We start from the raw sequence: 17,065 nt of genomic DNA, 5'->3' as shown, positions 1-17,065 counted from the left end.
CAAATACTCATGAGGAAGGGATTTCAGATGGATGTTTTTTTTTTCCCCTTCTGCCCCCCCCCCCCCCCCCCCCACCCCCCTGTTAGCAAGAGAGTAGGGAATTGGGAAGGCTAGCAGGAATGGGATCGGGAGGTAGGAGAAGAAGGTTGCGGCGGCTGACCCGATGAGGGCAGCTTGCTCATTCAGGATTCAAGTTTGTTCATACATGCATGAGTCTCCTCTCTGTTCACTTCTTATCGCCGGACGAAGCCGGATCACACGCACACACTACACGCTATTACTTGGCGCAGTCCGATCCTTTGACACGCTTGTTGGGCCGGCGCTCACGAGTGCTCCTGCGAGGCCCAACAGCGCCAGCTTCGTCTTCATTGGTGGTACGCGCGCTAACACTGCTCCCCCCAAAAGAGCCTGCAGTCCCAAGGCAAGCGCCTGAGGAAAACGCGGCCGGAGATCTTCCAGGTTCTCCCTATGGCGAGCGATGGGGGAAGACCCAACCACTGGACGAGTACTTCAGGCGTAGGAGTAGAGCCCATAGCAGCGAGACCCTTCCGCAAGATTTTCTGAGGAATCTGAAAATGGTCAGACAGATCAGGTACCTGGGCAAGAACTAGGTGATTAGGAGGAGGGGCCCACTTCAGTTGCGACACGTGAAAGACAGGGTGAATGGCAGCCGAAGCTGGAAGTAGGAGCTTGTAAGCCACAGAACCAATCTTGGCCACGATCTTGAAGGGACCGAAAAACTTGAAAGCCAGCTTCTGATGAGCCCGTTCAGCGACAGACGCATACAGATCGGTGCTTGTCGGATTGGCGCTTCATGTGCTGCTGAGTGTGATGCAGATGTTGGACAATCAGTTGTTGCATTAGCTCATGCTCTGACAACCAAGCAGTAAGATCCGATACAGGAGAAGCATCAGATGGTTGAATACCAAAGACTCTTGGAGCATGTCCGTATAATACCTCAAAGGGAGAGCGACCCAGGGCCGAATGGCTACTCGTGTTGTACCAGAATTTGGCCAAATAGAGCCAAGAGAACCACTTAGTCGGGCAAGAATGGACAAAACACCTCAGAAATGTCTCCCTACATTGGTTGACATGCTCGGTCTGCTCATCCGTTTGGGGGTGGTAGGACGAACTCATTTTCAGTTCCACACCAGCAAGTCTGAAAAGCTCTTGCCACAACTTACTAGTGAAGATACGATCCCGATCAGAGATGAGTGCTGTTGGCATGCCGTGCAGCTTATAAATGTTGGTCATAAACAGCTGAGCCACAGAAACTGCTGTGAAAGGGCGAGCCAAAGCTAAGAAATGACTATATTTAGAGAAGGTGTTAACCACCACAAGAATGACATCCATGCCTTTAGACTTAGGTAATCCCTCCACAAAATCCAGGGAAATGACTTGTCAGGCTCCATCAGGCACAGGCAGTGGTTGGAGCATAAGGATCTGTCGGGTTTGGTTTGGAGGCAAACAGAGCAACCAGCAACAAAAGAATGTACTGCAGCATTCATGCCTCACCATGCAAAATACTGCTGGAGTCTTCTTAAAGTGACAAGCACACCAGAATGTCCCCCAATTATTGAATTATGTAGGGCAGATATCAATTTGTGCTGAAGAGCCAGATCAGATCCCACCCAAATATTGTTCTTGTATCTGAGAATGCCATCAATCAAGGTGTAATTTGGAACAGCAGCTGAGTCAACTGACAGTTTTGCAATAGTACTGGAAGCAAACTCATCATTTTGATAGCTCTGCAACACCTCTTGCAACCAAGTAGGAGAACAAGAAGAGATAGACAGCAGATGGCCATTAGAATGGGCTCTTCTGGACAAGGCATCAGCTACACTATTTTCTGAACCTTGTTTGTACACTATCTTGTACTGGAAACCTACTAGTTTAGTAAAAAACTTTTTGTTGCATGGTGTATTCAATCTCTATTCATTCAGGAAGACCAGGCTTTTCTTGTCAGTATAAATAACAAATTCAGCCTGTTGTAGGTATGCTCCCCATTTATCCACAGCTATGAGAATAGCTAAGTATTCCTTCTCATAAGTTGATAAACCTCTTGTCTTGGGTCCCAGGGGGCTTACTAATGAATACCAAAGGATGCCCTTGCTGAAGAAGCACAGCTCCCACTCCACTGTTAGATGCATCAATCTCAATGCAGAAGGTTTTGGTAAAGTCAGGCATAGCAAGCACTGGGGCAGAAACCAAAGCTTGTTTCAAGAGCTGGAAGGCTGCATCATGTTCCTGAGTCCAGACAAAGAGAACTTGTTTTTTCAAGAGAGATATTAAAGGTTTGGCAATTATTGCAAAGTGCTTCACAAACTTTCTATAATATCCAGCCAAGCCCAGAAAACTTCTCAGTTCTTTGACAGAAGAAGGCACTGGCCAATCAACAATGGCAGAAATTTTTGCTGGGTCAGTAGCTACCCCTTGACCACTGATGATGTGTTCAAAATAGGCCAATTGTTGCTGTGCAAAGGAACATTTGGACAGTTTGACTTGCCATTTATCCTTAGCCAAAAGCTGCAGAACCTGTCTGAGGTGACAGAGGTGTTCCTCAAATGAAGGGCTATAAACCAGGATGTCATCAAAGAATACTAGAACACATTTGCGTAGTAATGGAGCCATGGTAGAATTCATAGCCCCTTGGAATGTACCAGGTACTCCACACAGACCAAAAGCTACCACCTTAAACTCAAAGTGGCCAAAGTGAGTCTGGAAGGCTGTCTTGAACTCATCCCCTTTTTCATGCGAATTTGGTGATAACCAGAGGCCAAGTCCAAAGTAGAAAACCATTGGGCAGAAGCCAATTCATCCATAAGCTCTTCAAAAACTGGGATAGGGAATTTACTTTTCAGAGTTAAAGCATTGAGGTATATGTAACCAATGTAGAATCTCCGAGCACCACTCTTCTTCTTGACTAATAAGATGGGAGAAGAAAATGAACTCTGACTGGGTTGAATAATTCCTTTGGCAAGCATATCAGCAACCTGTCTCTCTATTTCATCTTTGAGGGCAGGTGGATATCTGTAGGGTCTGATGGAAACAACTTTAGCTCCAGGGACCAAAAGAATAGCATGGTCACAGGATCTCTCAGGAGGCAATGAGGAGAGTGGCTCAAACACCTGGGAGAACTGTTGAATAATGGCCTCTACTTCAGGGCTGAGGGAAACAGCTGGAGTAGCTGCAAGTGATGGCAAACTACAAAGATGAACAATTACTTCCTCAGGAACAGCAGGCAAAATGCCCTGGAGAACTGCAGTAGAATTTTTGTAAGGTACATCCAACCATTTAGATTTCCAGTCAACTTTCATGGGACTGTGGGCCTCCAACCAGTCCATACCGAGGATGACATCAAAATGATGCAGAGGTAAAATTCTCATATCAGTGGAAAAGAAATACTCATCAACCTCCCACTTAGCCTGAGCAATCCAACTATCACAAGATATGATATGGCCATTGGCAACTTTAACTTGAATGCTGGACTGAAGGGACTGAATGCCTGACAAATGAGAGAATGCTAAGTGCTGACTGACAAATGTGTGGCTGTTGCGAGAATCTACAAGTATAAGGACAGGATGACCTTGCAGAGAACCCTTGAGCCTGAGTGTTTTGGGGCCATCATTGCCGGTAACAGCTGCCTGAGACAAGGCCATGAATAACTGATCCTGTTGATCAGAATCAACAGGCAACTGGGTGGACTCCTCCAAACTGAATAATTTCAACATTTCTTGCAGCACATGTAACTGAACACTGGGAGGACACTTATGATCTCGACTCCACTTGTCAGCATAGCGAACACACAGACCTTTGGCACGCCGAAATGCCTGTAGAGCCGACCAGCGTTCAGCTGGAGACTTGCCTTCACAAAGTTTGAGTTTCTTCTGGTAAAATAGGCTGTGCTTGTTTGTTGGAGGCCATAGGAGGAGCAGGTAATGGATGAGGCCCTTTGGCTGTTGGCTTGACAGAAGAAAAACTCTCCCGACGAGAATCAAAGCCCTTGGCAGCAACTAAGACATCCTCCTGCAACAACGCAAGCGAAGTAGTAGTATCGAAAGTGGTAGGGCAATGGAGAGACACAGTTGTTTTGATGTCAGCTCGAAGACCATCCAAGAAACGCATAGCATAATATATGGGATCAGTGACATGACCGTAAGCAACTAACTGATCTAACAACTCTGAAAACTGAGACACATAATCAGCTACTGAACCTGACTGTCTAATGTGGAAAAGCTGACGGATCAACAACTCTTTTTTTTCCCTACCAAACCTATCCAACAGCAATTGAGAAAATTCAGACCATGAAGCAGATCTGAGTTTCTCCTCAACAGACTGAAACCATCTGGCAGCAGGACCATTCATATGAATGGCCGCCAGTGGGATCCAAATTGAGGACTCTAAGGAACACATTTCGAAATAACTCTTGCAACGATAGAGCCATAATTTAGGATTATTGCCGTCAAAGGACGGGAAATTCAGTTTCGCCATGCGACCTGTGGAACCCGGGGCTCCCCGCGAACCACGGAGAGGGGGTGTCTCACGCAACAGATTCTCACTAGGAGGAACACGGGATCGGGAAGGAGGACGATCACACGTACCCTTGGGCGGGGGATGAACTATGGTCGTAACCGACCCAAAGCCATCCTCCCGTGCATTGGTGTCGACGCGGTGCCCGTTGGGCCAATGGGTCGAAGCCGACGCAGATGTGCGCCTGGCCGGAAGCAGAGGAGTGGTTGGGAGAAGCGGCGCCTCCACCGGGTGATCGATGGTGGCGCGTTCATAGTACTTGTTGAGCTTCTTCACCTCCAAACGCAGATCATCGACGGATCCCTCGATCTCGGGCTGCCACTGCTCGAGCGCGTCCGCCGCGCGCTCGATCTGAGAGGCACGCACGTCCTGAGCCGTATCGGTCTCCAGGAACTTGCGCTCCCACTTCTCGTCGTGCTCGGCGAAGCGCTTCTCCCAACGAGCGTCCTGATCCTCGAAGTGCTTGGACATGGTGTCCAGCACAAGCTTGATGTCAGGATTCATGGCTCCGAGACGGCGCTGGAGACGAGTGAAATGATCGTGGGTAGAGGAAGAATCCAGATCGAGCAGAGAGGGAAGCACCAAGATGTGGCTTCGATACCAGGTGTTAGCAAGAGAGTAGGTAATTGGGGAAGGCTAGCAGGAATGGGATCAGGAGGTAGGAGAAGAAGGTTGTGGCGGCTGACCCGACGAGGGCAGCTTGCTCATTCAGGATTTAGGTTTGTTCATATCTGCATGAGTCTCCTCTCCGTTCACTTCTTATCGCTGGACGCAGCCGGATCACACGCACACACTACACGCTATTAGTTGTCCCAGTCTGCTACCTCGACACAATTGTTGGGCCGACGCTCACGAGTGCTCCTGTGAGGCCCAACAGCGACAGCTTTGTCTTCATTGGTGGTACGCGCGCTAACACCCTGCTCTCCAACTACAGATACGTGAGGAGAGACAACGGACACAAGGCCAACAATGTAACACCCAAGTTTTAAATTTGGGTTTAACTAGCTAACTAGTGACCAAATTCTCTCGGTTACAAGTCGAGTCACAAATCGACTCAAAACTCAATTTCAAATCCTGGAGCCAGCGGAACCCGGATACTCCGGGTATGAATCCGGAATTACCCGGATACTCCGGATATTCTTCCGGATACTCCGGACCTGGAACTTTATATCTCATGTTTTGGTCCTTTTGCTGTTCCCAAACGTTATAAAACATTATTCACTTTCTCCCGTGCTCTCTCTCACTCTCTCCCGTGTTCTCTCACTCTCTCTCGTGCTCTCTCTCACCCCAAACGACCCAAAACCCTCCCTCTACCCTTGATCCAAGGCCCACGGGAGCTTCAGTTGGGTGGTGGATCATCTCTCCCGCGTGCTCCTTCCCTAGGCGGCTTGAGTTCAAGCTCTTGGTGCAAGGAAGAGCTCGCCCCAAGGTAAATAAGCTAGGGTTTGGCAAGTCACTTGTTCTATGGGGTTTAAATCGATTTCCTCCGGTTAGTCATCTTCTTATGAATCATTCTACTAGGGTCTAGGAGGGTTTCGATTTTTGTGGGTTGGTTTTGCTAGAAATCAAGATTTCAGTTTTTGGGGCGAAAAATACTGTCGGGTCCGGAGACTCCGGGTATAAGCCCGGATACTCCGGGTTTTTGACACTCCGGGCGAAACTCCGGGTATAGCCTCGGAAACTCCGGATTTGGGAATCCGGATATTCCGGATTTAAATCCGGATATTCCGGTTTTGCAGAGTTATGAACGTCGGGTTGTGTGGTTAGTAGTATTTGTAATCGGTTAGGGTTTATTTCAAAGTTTCAAATTATATTGCATACATTCTCATATCATATGCATACGTATAGACGCCGCCGCTGAAGGAGTCGTATACGAGGTGGTTGCGGAGCCACAGGAGCCGTAGGGGCAAGCCCCGCAGCTGGAGGATCGTGGGGAGCAAGTCTAAGGCCCATCTCACCCTAGCACTGAGCCGCAGACTCAAGGCAAGCCCCGGTGCACATCCTAATATTTTAAATTATGTCATCTATATATGTCTCTAATATTTGTGCATTAGGTTTAGGAATTGGTTGAAACCTTAGTTGCATGATTCCTAGTTTTTCTTGGGCCTCATACTAGTATGAATAGGTCGTTAGCACAGCTATGCTTAATAGGGCTCGATAGAAGTCGAGTGATAATTCTATCACTCGCGAGATATAGGATGCCCTTATATTACAGTATGTGCTTTATTATATTCGAGATGGAAGGTAAGGGATGGGAGACCAGATGGGAGAAGGTATAGCCCCATCTGTGTTGATTAAGGACCGTTCCGTTGTTGGCTGTGCTGATCGGAGATTGAATTGTACTAACCGCATGCCGGGAGTAGGAGGTAGTCGAAACCGGCAAGCCGAGTACTGCCTCGCTTCGAAAGTACAGAACTTCATCACCACCCCTTAGGGCGAGTCGAGTAGTCACGGAGAAATGGGATGCATATGTTTACTTTTGGTGGTCTCACGTTGAGCTCGACTGACTATATGTAGGTGGGGCGGTTCTGTAGTTCGAGGCGGGGAGGGGAAAGGTTGGTGCGTGGGGTCCGACGGGGCTTTTGCGTGCCGTGTTGGTTAGGTTCACCTTGCAAGGTTAAATCGGATCGATTCGCTGTGTCTCGCGGTCATGAGGGCCCTGATCTCTTGGTCACATCGTAGCAAGGAAATTGGAATAAATTGAGATGAGATGTGGACTACTATTATCAAAATTAATGGTTTGCTCACCATGATTGTTGTAGATTTGCAAAACATTGGAGCTTAGTAAATTGATTACTCTATATTGAAGCTAAAACTTGGGAATAAGGACTCACTTGTAGTTGCGTTTTTCCGCAATAGTCGGGTAAGCCTTGCTGAGTATTAGTATACTCAGGGTTTGTTGCCACCATTATTTTCAGGACAGACAGAAGTTGTCTTTTACCCCTGCTGTATCAAGTTCATCCGCCGGGATGCAGAGGTGTGGGAGGTGGTGGAGCGAGACTGAGACCCCTAGGTTAGGGAGTGGTTGGTTGCACACTTTAGGGCAGAGTGTGCAGCTCCTAAATTTTTGTGACTAACAAGTCCTGGTTAATCAGGACTTATGCATGCTAGTGTAGTTGTAGGATATGGTCTAGTAAAACTTTCGGGCATCGGATGTAAAGTTTGTAAATTATGCAAATCTTGTAAATTATTCGTATATGTGAACTCGGGTTGTGAAACCTAATGTTTTGTACTCATATGGTGTTTATATTTTTTAAGTATTATGTTGTGCTTGTACCTTCTGCGCCCTCCTTCGTGTGGGACTTCCGGTGTTGTTTCGATCGGGACGTGGGTTGCGAAAGGATCGCCAAATTAAGCCGTTAAGCTAATACGCCCGATGTGTTCAAATGACGGCCATTACGCTTAATTAGAGTTTTAATTTGGCGGTTCCGTCACAAACAACCTGTACAGCGCACTGACAAGGACAAAACAACGTATAGACTGCTAGTAGTAGCATCCTCAACTCCCCTTAGAAACACCCAGCGCCGGCACAACCAGCTGACTGATCAATTCGGTTTTGATCAGGCGAGCAACGGTGCAGACGGTTCGCCGCCCTTCCATTTCCTGCTGTAGTAAGCGTCCAGCACCAGCTGCATTGCTCCCAGGATAACTCCGATGACATTGGGGAGCTGAAATCAAAATCAAAACTCAAAATTTGGTCAAATCCGTAAACAATATATATACTGTCGTCAGAAGCGTGAGCTGAAACGAGGATCGAGCACTCGCATATATGAAGAAATCGCGCAGCAGAAGCCCGTACATTGCGAAGGAGGCGCTCATCAGGAAGGTGGAGAGGGACAGGTAGAAGGGCATGAACTCCACGCACTCGGTCCGGATCACCAAACCCTGAACAACCACAGGACCCAAAATCCGTGAGAGTGATGATGAGGTGATGACACTTTGGTTTCGTCGAGCAGCAGGGAGTTAAATGAGGAAGAGACGAATCGAGCGCTCAGCTTAGGAGACAGTACCATGACGGCAAGTGGGGAGGCAAACATGGAGATCAGAGACGCCATGCTCACAATGCCGACGAACAGCTGCCGGGCCGGCTGGTCGAGGAAGGCGATGCTCGCGTGCGCGATGACCGCGAACACGAAGGCTTCGAGCACCAGGAGCCCCACGATCTTCAGCTGTGGGAGGGGCGGGGAACAGGTCATCTCTTGTGGAAAATGGAGAAGGAAATAGACAGCTTTCAAAGGCAGAGTTGTTGAGCCCATTTTACTTACCCGTGTCCTGCGGCTGTCGGCGTAGAAGACGAAGAGCGAAATGTAGGCGAGCTGGAACAGCGCGCCGGTGCCGTTGACGGTGGCGACGAGGGCCCTGCCGCCGTCGGAGACCCAGGGGAGGCCGTACCAGAGGCAGATGCAGCAGTTGAGGAGGGAGAGCAGGTAGGGCAGCCCATCGAAGCGCTCCGTCGACTTGGCCTTCACCACCCTCTTGAACGTCGGCCTGGCACGCCACAGGAGAACAGCGACGCCACGATCAGGCCAGGGAAGGAAAGCAGCAGAAGAGGGGAAACACAGAGAGGAACCAAACAAGCTCAGTGTGGTGGGTAGCTTACACCGGCGACAGGAAGAGGGCGAGCGCGAAGATGTTGCCTGCAATGGCGACCGGAATCGAACAACCTCAGCTACCCACTCTCCAAAACAATTGAGAATTTTCGGAAGCAGAGAGGCGAGGAAGGAGGAGGAGAGGAGATGACCAGCAAGGCCGGCGGCGAAGCAGGAAACATCGTACAGCGAGCTCATGAATGCCTCCCTCCGTCTGCTTTTTCCCACCAGCTCGGCTCTCCTCGTGCCAAAAATCTGCGGCTCTGATATACTCCTAGGTCGGAGCCCGGAGCCGGCGCGCGCCACCAACAACAACACTACAACCACCCGTTGAATTGTCGGGTTTAAATCAGTGATCACAACGTAAGCCTACTGCTGCCGGTGTCCTGCCAATATCCCTCTCTGTCCTTGTGGTGACTCGTTCAAGTATCTCCCTCCCTTGCTCTGCTCCAGGAACCCACAATCATATTCATATCTCGTGAATCTCAACAAGAAAACCTCATGATTATCATGCCAGGTTGCTTCATGTATACCGCACGGCCAGTGTTTTTTTTTCCACACAAGCTGCAACTGCTGGTCACTGGGTGGCTGGCAAAAGTGCAGAGTACAGAGTAGAGTATTTCTCTGGCAGGGAAACAATTCACCCGTGGATTAATCACTTCACAAAAAATTGGGAAAGAAAACATGAGCAGCCCGCTGTCTTTTTGTGAGATGGGGATATTCCTCGTCTTCTTCCTCCCCGACGTTCAAAGTGCACGTGGTGGACGGGGATCGGCCAGGTCGCTTTACGACGAGCTCGTGGCCGTGAGCCGCCCCCCGCAAAGGCTGGGTGGCCACACCACAATCGAGCGCGCCCACCCTTCTCCCCGCTCGCGGATGCAGACGCCCTGCGCGGCCACAAACGCTCAGCGGCCGGGGCGCGCTATTGTGGCGTTGGTGGGCGCAACTTGCCTGTCTCTTTTACGTGTCTCCGTCCATGTCTCCTGCTTCCAACCCTTTGTTATTTGGATTAATTGGATTCATAACATTACAATTTTTTAAGTTCAGCGATCTGTCATTACAATTCATCTATTTAGTTATATGCCATTACAATTTATTTTTAGCTTGAAATGTGCCATTTTGTAGCTTTTAGGTCCACTGGCAGACTTTTGTATTTCCATATGGTCCAAACTGCCCCTGCGACTTCTCTCCTCTACACTCCATGACATGTGGGCCCCACCTCATCTTCTCCCTCCTTCCTCTCTTCTCCGACCACCCTCTCTTCTCTCCAGCGCCGCCGCGGTTGCCGCTGGCCGCGTCACCCACAGCAGGGCCGCAGCGTTGCTGCCGGCCGCATCACCCGCCGACCGTCGTTGTCAAGCACTAGCACCGGCGGGCTGGCTCCCCATCCCCGCCACCTCCCCTTGCCGGTCGGGTGCCTTTTTCTCCTCCTCCCGCTGGCTGCAGACGCACGATTGTAGAACCAGGAGCGGAGGACACCGATTCGATGTGTGGCTCCGTAGACGTTGTGGTTGCTTGGGACGTGGCGTTGTCCAGCCCGTCAAAGCCCACGCCGGCATCGGACATGACGAGGTACGCGGATCCCCCAATTCTCACCTGTCGCTGCCGCAGCAGCGCTTCGTTCTGCATTCTTGGTTCTCCCTTTGTGTTCTTTCTTGAGATTCCGTTCTCATATATTGCAGCTTTTCGTTCTGAATTTCTGCTCGTGTTCTGTGCTGATTCCTCTGCACAAATCTCTGAATGGCCTGTTTAGTCTGAAGTTTTTTTTTTGCAATTTTGTGAGCGTGGTGATTTTTTTGGTTCCGAACTCTGGCACAAATACGAGAATTTGCCCTTCCTTTAGTCCCCTGTTCGAAGTGTTCGACCATGTTCTTGCCCAATCCAGTCGCCAGCTCGACTTGCGTTTGATTGATGATTTTTGTTGTAGATTCCAGAGGCCCAGGTCAGATTGCCTCCCGCACCCCAATATCATCACCGGCGGCAGCAATGTTAGCGGCAGCAGGAAGCCGCCGGCCACACCGGCCTCGAGATCGAGCAAGGACGACGCTGCACCGACCGTCGCCACTGACAGCTCCCGCCTGGCTGCGTTCCTGGCCTCGACATCGCTCGAGCCCAAGCCGCGAGCTTACACTCCAAAGCCAAAGCCGCTGGCACAGGGGGTGCCTTCCTCGTCCCCCACCGCCGTCGCGACCCGGAGATGAAGAAGAAAAGAGGAGGAGAGGGGGAGAAAGGATGGAAGAAGGGGATGACATGTGGGGCCATATGTCAATGAGTGTAGAGGGAGGATAGTAGCATGGGTATTTTGGTCTATACAGTAATATTGATGTCTGCATGTGGACCTGAGGTCGTCGGAGACGTAGAAAATGGCAAGCATCAGGTAGACGAAGAATTGTAATGGCATATCTCCAAATAGGTGAATTGTAATGGCAAAACAGTAAACTTATGAAATTGTAATGGCATTCATCCAATTAGCCCTTGTTATTTTCCCGTAACCATTTCGTTCGTGGCCCCTGCACGTTTTCCTTTTTTTTTAAAGCGCCAAACAGCAGTTGCCAGAATTAATGGAGAGAAAAAAAGCATCATCACGCGCCAATTGCAATAGATGTAGATCATCTACATGCCATTACTTCAACAAGTACAAAGCATCATCACGCCACCTGCTACTGATCATCAAATTTTTTTCAGGATCAACACTCAGCTGTTGACACAGAGAAAGGATACCAATGGGCTGTTATCGTGTTGACGGTAAAATAGAAAAGAAGACCCAGCCCCCTGACCAATAGATGACTTCCACATGTTAGGAGATACAGATGGGGATAAAAAAAAAGAGACAGGCAAGCTGCAGCCGGCGTTGGTGCCGTGCCGCGTCAGCTCCTTAAAAGCGACCCCCAGAGGAGGGGGGGAATATCTGAGACGGGGATATGCCGTTCATCTTTTCCTTTTCGTAGTTCTTAAAAAAACTGTTCCTCCTCAATCACTCAGTCGGCAAATCTCTTGTTCCACTTATCAAAAAGAAAAGCCAAACATAAACTCTGTTCCGTTTCCTCTGTCACGGAAAGCGGTTCAGCTCAGTTTCCGAACTGACAAAGTAATTCCGTAAAATAACAGGCAGCCTGGCTGACATTCAGGAGTGGGCTCTGCAAAGAACATCTCAAATTGTTCGAACAAATATACTCCTTACAAGTGACAACCATGAGAGGAAGGGGCATGGCGGATGGTGCCCCCAGGACAATAGGTATAAAAGCAGAAACAGCAAAATTTCTTTGCTCCAACTCTTATGCTACAAGACCAGGACCTAGACGACACTAGACAAGGCGGGGAAGAGGACCTCGGGATGCCCAGGAAATCAAGAATATTAACCACAACCAGGAGGGTGTAACTTTGCACAGACACGGAAAGAAGGGGATGTGGTGAAGTAGAAACATCAGCTCGATGTTATTCGGAATCCTTGTGCTTCATCATTCATGTGACTATTCAACCAAATCTAGTTACAACTGGCCATAAGCTTTGAACCGAACAATGTCGCATTTTCTGTCTTCTCGACTTCCAAGCTCAAACCCTGTATCCAGGAGAGAAAAAGAGTGTTAAAGCAAATACTTAGATACCAATGTTTTAAATCGCGGGCTAAAGCATTTAGCGGTCATCTCCTCCAGCCGCTAAGAGCCGCTATAGCGAGCTAATAGCGCCGCTAATTAGTTTAGCGAACTTTAGAAAAGCACATATCATGCACAAGCAGCTGAGCACATGCATCTACGTGGGCCATTTGTAACTCGGCACCTGGCCCAAGGCAACAGGCCGAATGCTCTGATTTTGCTTCCCTAGGCCCGCATGCGCGCGAGGGGATTACTAGCCCGGCTAGCTGCCGATGCTGCCGCCGAGCGCCAGTGCACACGCGCGTGCCACATAGCCCAGCATGCATTAGCGGCGCTATCGCTTCCGCCGCTACAGCGTTTAGCGGCGCTAATTGCTGCAATAGCGAGCTTAGCTTCTCTAGCGGAAGAAAGAGCTTTATCGTAGCGGGAGCTTCTCTGAAACGCTATAGCGGCGCTATATCGCCGCTATAGCCCGCTATTTTAATCAATGTTAGATACTAGTAGTATGACAAACGACAAACATATCTTCCATTTCATCCTCACAATGAGGAAAAATAAATTGCCTAATGTTTAGCCATTATTCATTATTTTGTAATGTACATGAAAACAGCAAAGCTGCTTAAAACACACCAGCTCAATAATAACAAAATCATATTTGCCCAGGACTAGCAGTAAAATATATAACGCATTCTGAACATCCTTACAACGAGGAAAAATAAATTGCCTAATGTTTAGCCATTATTCATGATTTCGTAATGTGTAAGAAACAGCAGAGTTGCTTAAAACACAGCAGCTCAATAACAAAATCATATTTTCCCAGGACTGGCAGTAAAACATATAATGCATTCTGAACATCCTCACAACGAGGAAAAATAAATATCCTAATGTTTAGCCATTATTCATTATTTTTTGTAATGTGTAAGAAACAGCAGAGCTGCTTAAAACACACCAGCTCAATAACAAAATCATATTTGACCAGGACCGGCAGTAAAATATATAATGCATTCTGAACATTCAGTTAATATAGTAAAATATATAGAATGCAACATGAACAGGTTCAGGCCTCAGAGGAAATCAGCCAAGCATTATGATTTATGAGAACCACAATTGCAGTTATCATGTAGCAGGTGCCATATTACAGAAAGGTAGTTTGGTAGGTATCCTTTACATTAAGTCCAGAGTAAAATTGCTGTCATGTCATGTGTCATGTACAGTACCAACTACAGACTTAAAAGAAACAATCTCCACCTGTTTGGGGATGCACATGTCTGTTTTTACTAAACTAACAGAAAATAAACAAGTCGAAGAAACATACAAGACTTGGAAAATCATTTTCATGCACAAAATATGACTATCCTCTTGTAGGGTGTAAATTTGGTGCTATAACATGGATATTGTACTCAAGTCAAATAAATGGTGTGTTGTCAACTTTCCTTGATTGCTACTGTCAGCAAGGTCAGATACTTTACTTTCCTCGGCAGTTCATCACCATTAAGAAAACACCTTTCACGAAAAAACAAAAAACAGGCAAGACTTGAACTTCTAGATTCCCAACAGATTATTTCCCAAAGATATCACTACATGCATATAAAGAACGGATGGTTTGACATCTCAAGTCTATATCATCCCCTGAATTTTCCAAAACCAGTCAAATTATCCCCTAAAGCAGCTTTCAAAAATCATAGTAAATCACAGAAAAATCAGAAAATAGAAAATCCAATTGTGTTAGACTCGTAATGAGTAGATCTACACAGTTAACATATAATATGGTATGCTTTAGTATATTTTTTTGCCGTAGCTTTAGATCTATGCTTTTCTTCATAGCTGTAAAAAAATGTACTAAAGCATACCATATTATATATTCACTGTGTAGATCTACTCATTTGGAGTCCAACACAATTGAATTTTTCATTTTATGATTTTTCTGTGATTTACTATGCTTTTTCGAAACTGCTTTAGGGGGTAATTTGACCGGTTTTGAAAAGTTCAGAGGGTGATATAGACCGCTTCATAGGTTGGGGGGTTATGTAGTCCAACCCCCATAGTTGAGGGGGTGATATAGACTTTTTCCGAAGAAGTGCAGGTTAAATTTTATTTCCATCTAACTTACAGTGATGTCAAACAGCATGCAGATGATCTCACCAATTAAGCTATGCAATGAACTAAGATATGCACCTCATGTTACGAATGCTTAACCGGTAAACTCAGCGCCATACTTCACCAACACCACTTTCATTGATAATGAATACAGAATGCATAGACATTGAAATTCGATGCCATTCAGATTTACCATAGCATTATTAAAGCAAAACACAATCATGAGAAAGAGAACCATCTCACCTTCATCTATCTCCCAGAACCAGAAAATACATCAAAAAGCCCACAGCAATTCCACCATGTTGCCCGGTGCCCAGAAGCAGCCACTGCCACTACAGGTCCACGTACCACCTACAGCAAACACTACCCACCAAATCAGAACTCACAGCTTCAAAGCTTAGGGGATAACCGAACTAAAAGCACATAAATCATTTACCTCTGTAGTATGCACATCAACAGCCTCCCGAGGTCTCGATACCTCAGTGGAGTCCTTGGCTACCACATTGCCACCCTTAGTTTCTGGTTCCTGCACCACAACATTGGCACCATCACTCTTCACCTCTGGTTCCTGTACCTCAGGTGCCAGGCTCGTCTCCTCGAGCACCACCACTTCATCAACCTTTGGCTCAGGTTCCTGCACCGGATGCACCATGGCCACCTCCCTCTTCACCTCTGGTACCTCCACCTCATGTGCCTCTGGCTCCTGCACCACGGATTCCTCGGCCACCACCACATCCTTCACCTCCGGTTCCTGCACCGCCGCATCCACCTCACCCCCGCGTTCCTGCCCAGCCGTTTCCGGCGGCAACGCGTCCACCATAACCTCCTCCCCGGCCTCGACGGCGCGCTCCACGGGCACCTCGACCTCGGCCGCGGCGGCCTTCCTCTCCTCCTCGTCCGCCTCCGACGCGGCGGCCCTGGGCGTCACCATCTCCTCGGAGCTCTCCATCGAGTCCTCGCTCGCATCCACTGCGCCAGCCCACACGCAAACACGGAGTCAGAATCCATCGTACATATAGCGCAAGGAAGGGAGCAGGGAAAGGCGCGAACAGCCCGTAAAGGCGGCGGCCGGTGGGAACGGGGTGGCGGTGGGGGTGCCAGCGGCGCCAGCGAATGCCACCCTCGCCGCACGCGAAAAGGCGATTCCCCACCGCGCCGGTGCCGTAAAGCGGGGGCGCGCGCGTATCTGCCCCGGCTTAAAAGACGCGGGGGGGGGGGGGGGGGGCGTACCGCGGGAAACCTTGGGTGGGATCCGCAGGTGGTGGTCGCCGTCGAGGCGGCTGGAGGCGTTGTTGTTGCTGTCGTCGCTGCCGTTCCCGTGGCCGTTGTTGGCGCTGGTGGTATTGCCGCCATCGTCGGGGTGGCCCTGCTGCTGCTGCTTCTTGAGCTTGGCGCGCTTCTTGGCGCCCTTCGGCATGGCGGAGGGGGATTTCGATTCGAGAGGGGCGGCGCGGCGCGGAGGGGGGGAGGGAGGGGGGCTGCGGGTGCAGAGCGATTGGGAGGAAAAGAGGAAGAAGTGGGGAGCGATTTGTTTTGATGTGTGTGTGGGGGGGGGGGGGGGGGGGGGGGGGGATCGGCTCAAATTTGTTAGGTTTACCCAGATACGCAGCCTCCTAGGGCACATTTACTGCGTTGGAACAAGAGTTCAAAAAAATTACCATCTTTTATAATAAGAAGAAAACTAGTAACTCGTATGACGTACTCCCACCGTTTCAAATTACAAGTCATTCTAAAAATTTTAGAAAATTAAATCATCTCAAAGTTTGACCAAAATTATAGGAAGAAATACAAAAATTTATGACATCAAATAGATACAACAACAACATAGCCTTTTTTCCCAAGCAAGTTGGGGTAGACTAGAGATGAAACCCGAAAGAAATAAGTTCAAAGTTCAGTCACATTAATAGCTAGTCTCCAAACGCTCCTATCCAAAGCTATCCCTTTAGAGATATTTCAATCCTTAAGGTCTCTCTTAACCGACTCATCCCACGTCAGTTTAGGTCTACCTCTACCCCTCTTTATATTATCGACCCGCTCAAGAACCCCATTACGCATCGGCGCCTCAGGAGGCCTTCGTTGGACATGTCCAAACCATCTCAGCCGATGCTGGATAAGTTTCTCCTCAATTGGTGTCACCCCGACCCTATCCCGAATAACTTTGTTTCAGACTCTATCCCTCCTTGTGTGCCCGCAAAACCACCGCAACATCTGCATCTTTGCTACACTCAGTTGCTGGACATGTCGCCTTTTTATAGG

At 48.5% G+C, this 17,065-nt stretch overlaps 4 protein-coding genes across 5 annotated transcripts; 1 reads left to right on the top strand and 3 right to left on the bottom strand.

Moving 5' to 3' along the window:
• Positions 1-136: 136 nt before the first annotated feature.
• Positions 137-5,498, bottom strand: LOC120675421. The gene is made up of 2 exons (XM_039956642.1): positions 4,602-5,498; positions 137-4,026 (listed from the first exon to the last, which is right to left on the bottom strand). Exons 1-2 carry the CDS (start codon positions 5,032-5,034, stop codon positions 3,995-3,997), a joined length of 465 nt encoding a protein of 154 aa, XP_039812576.1. The 5' UTR covers positions 5,035-5,498; the 3' UTR covers positions 137-3,994.
• Positions 5,499-7,985: 2,487 nt separating this feature from the next.
• Positions 7,986-9,590, bottom strand: LOC120675400 (bidirectional sugar transporter SWEET2b-like). Of its 2 annotated transcripts, none has more exons than XM_039956616.1 (6): positions 9,272-9,590; positions 9,131-9,167; positions 8,797-9,018; positions 8,541-8,706; positions 8,296-8,415; positions 7,986-8,198 (listed from the first exon to the last, which is right to left on the bottom strand). In XM_039956616.1, exons 1-6 carry the CDS (start codon positions 9,315-9,317, stop codon positions 8,091-8,093), a joined length of 699 nt encoding a protein of 232 aa, XP_039812550.1. In that variant the 5' UTR covers positions 9,318-9,590; the 3' UTR covers positions 7,986-8,090. The 2 variants fall into 2 exon arrangements, with proteins under 2 accessions (XP_039812550.1, XP_039812551.1); XM_039956617.1 differs by having other exon boundaries at positions 8,541-8,699; positions 8,796-9,018; positions 9,272-9,570.
• Positions 9,591-10,370: 780 nt separating this feature from the next.
• LOC120675424 lies at positions 10,371-11,595 on the top strand. The gene is made up of 2 exons (XM_039956645.1): positions 10,371-10,691; positions 11,047-11,595. The coding sequence occupies exons 1-2, from the start codon at positions 10,606-10,608 to the stop codon at positions 11,318-11,320; spliced, it is 360 nt and encodes a 119-aa protein (XP_039812579.1). The 5' UTR covers positions 10,371-10,605; the 3' UTR covers positions 11,321-11,595.
• A 616-nt stretch (positions 11,596-12,211) lies between these two features.
• Positions 12,212-16,315, bottom strand: LOC120675390 (translation initiation factor IF-2-like). Its single transcript, XM_039956601.1, has 4 exons — positions 16,040-16,315; positions 15,246-15,778; positions 15,053-15,160; positions 12,212-12,678 (listed from the first exon to the last, which is right to left on the bottom strand). The coding sequence occupies exons 1-3, from the start codon at positions 16,224-16,226 to the stop codon at positions 15,059-15,061; spliced, it is 822 nt and encodes a 273-aa protein (XP_039812535.1). The 5' UTR covers positions 16,227-16,315; the 3' UTR covers positions 12,212-12,678; positions 15,053-15,058.
• Positions 16,316-17,065: the final 750 nt, after the last annotated feature.

The sequence above is a fragment of the Panicum virgatum genome, chromosome 5N, assembly GCF_016808335.1.
Source record: "Panicum virgatum strain AP13 chromosome 5N, P.virgatum_v5, whole genome shotgun sequence".
Classification (NCBI taxonomy): Eukaryota; Viridiplantae; Streptophyta; class Magnoliopsida; order Poales; family Poaceae; genus Panicum; species Panicum virgatum.
The sequence above is the reverse complement of the archived record's forward strand: the minus strand, read 5'-3'. Positions and strand labels throughout refer to the sequence as shown.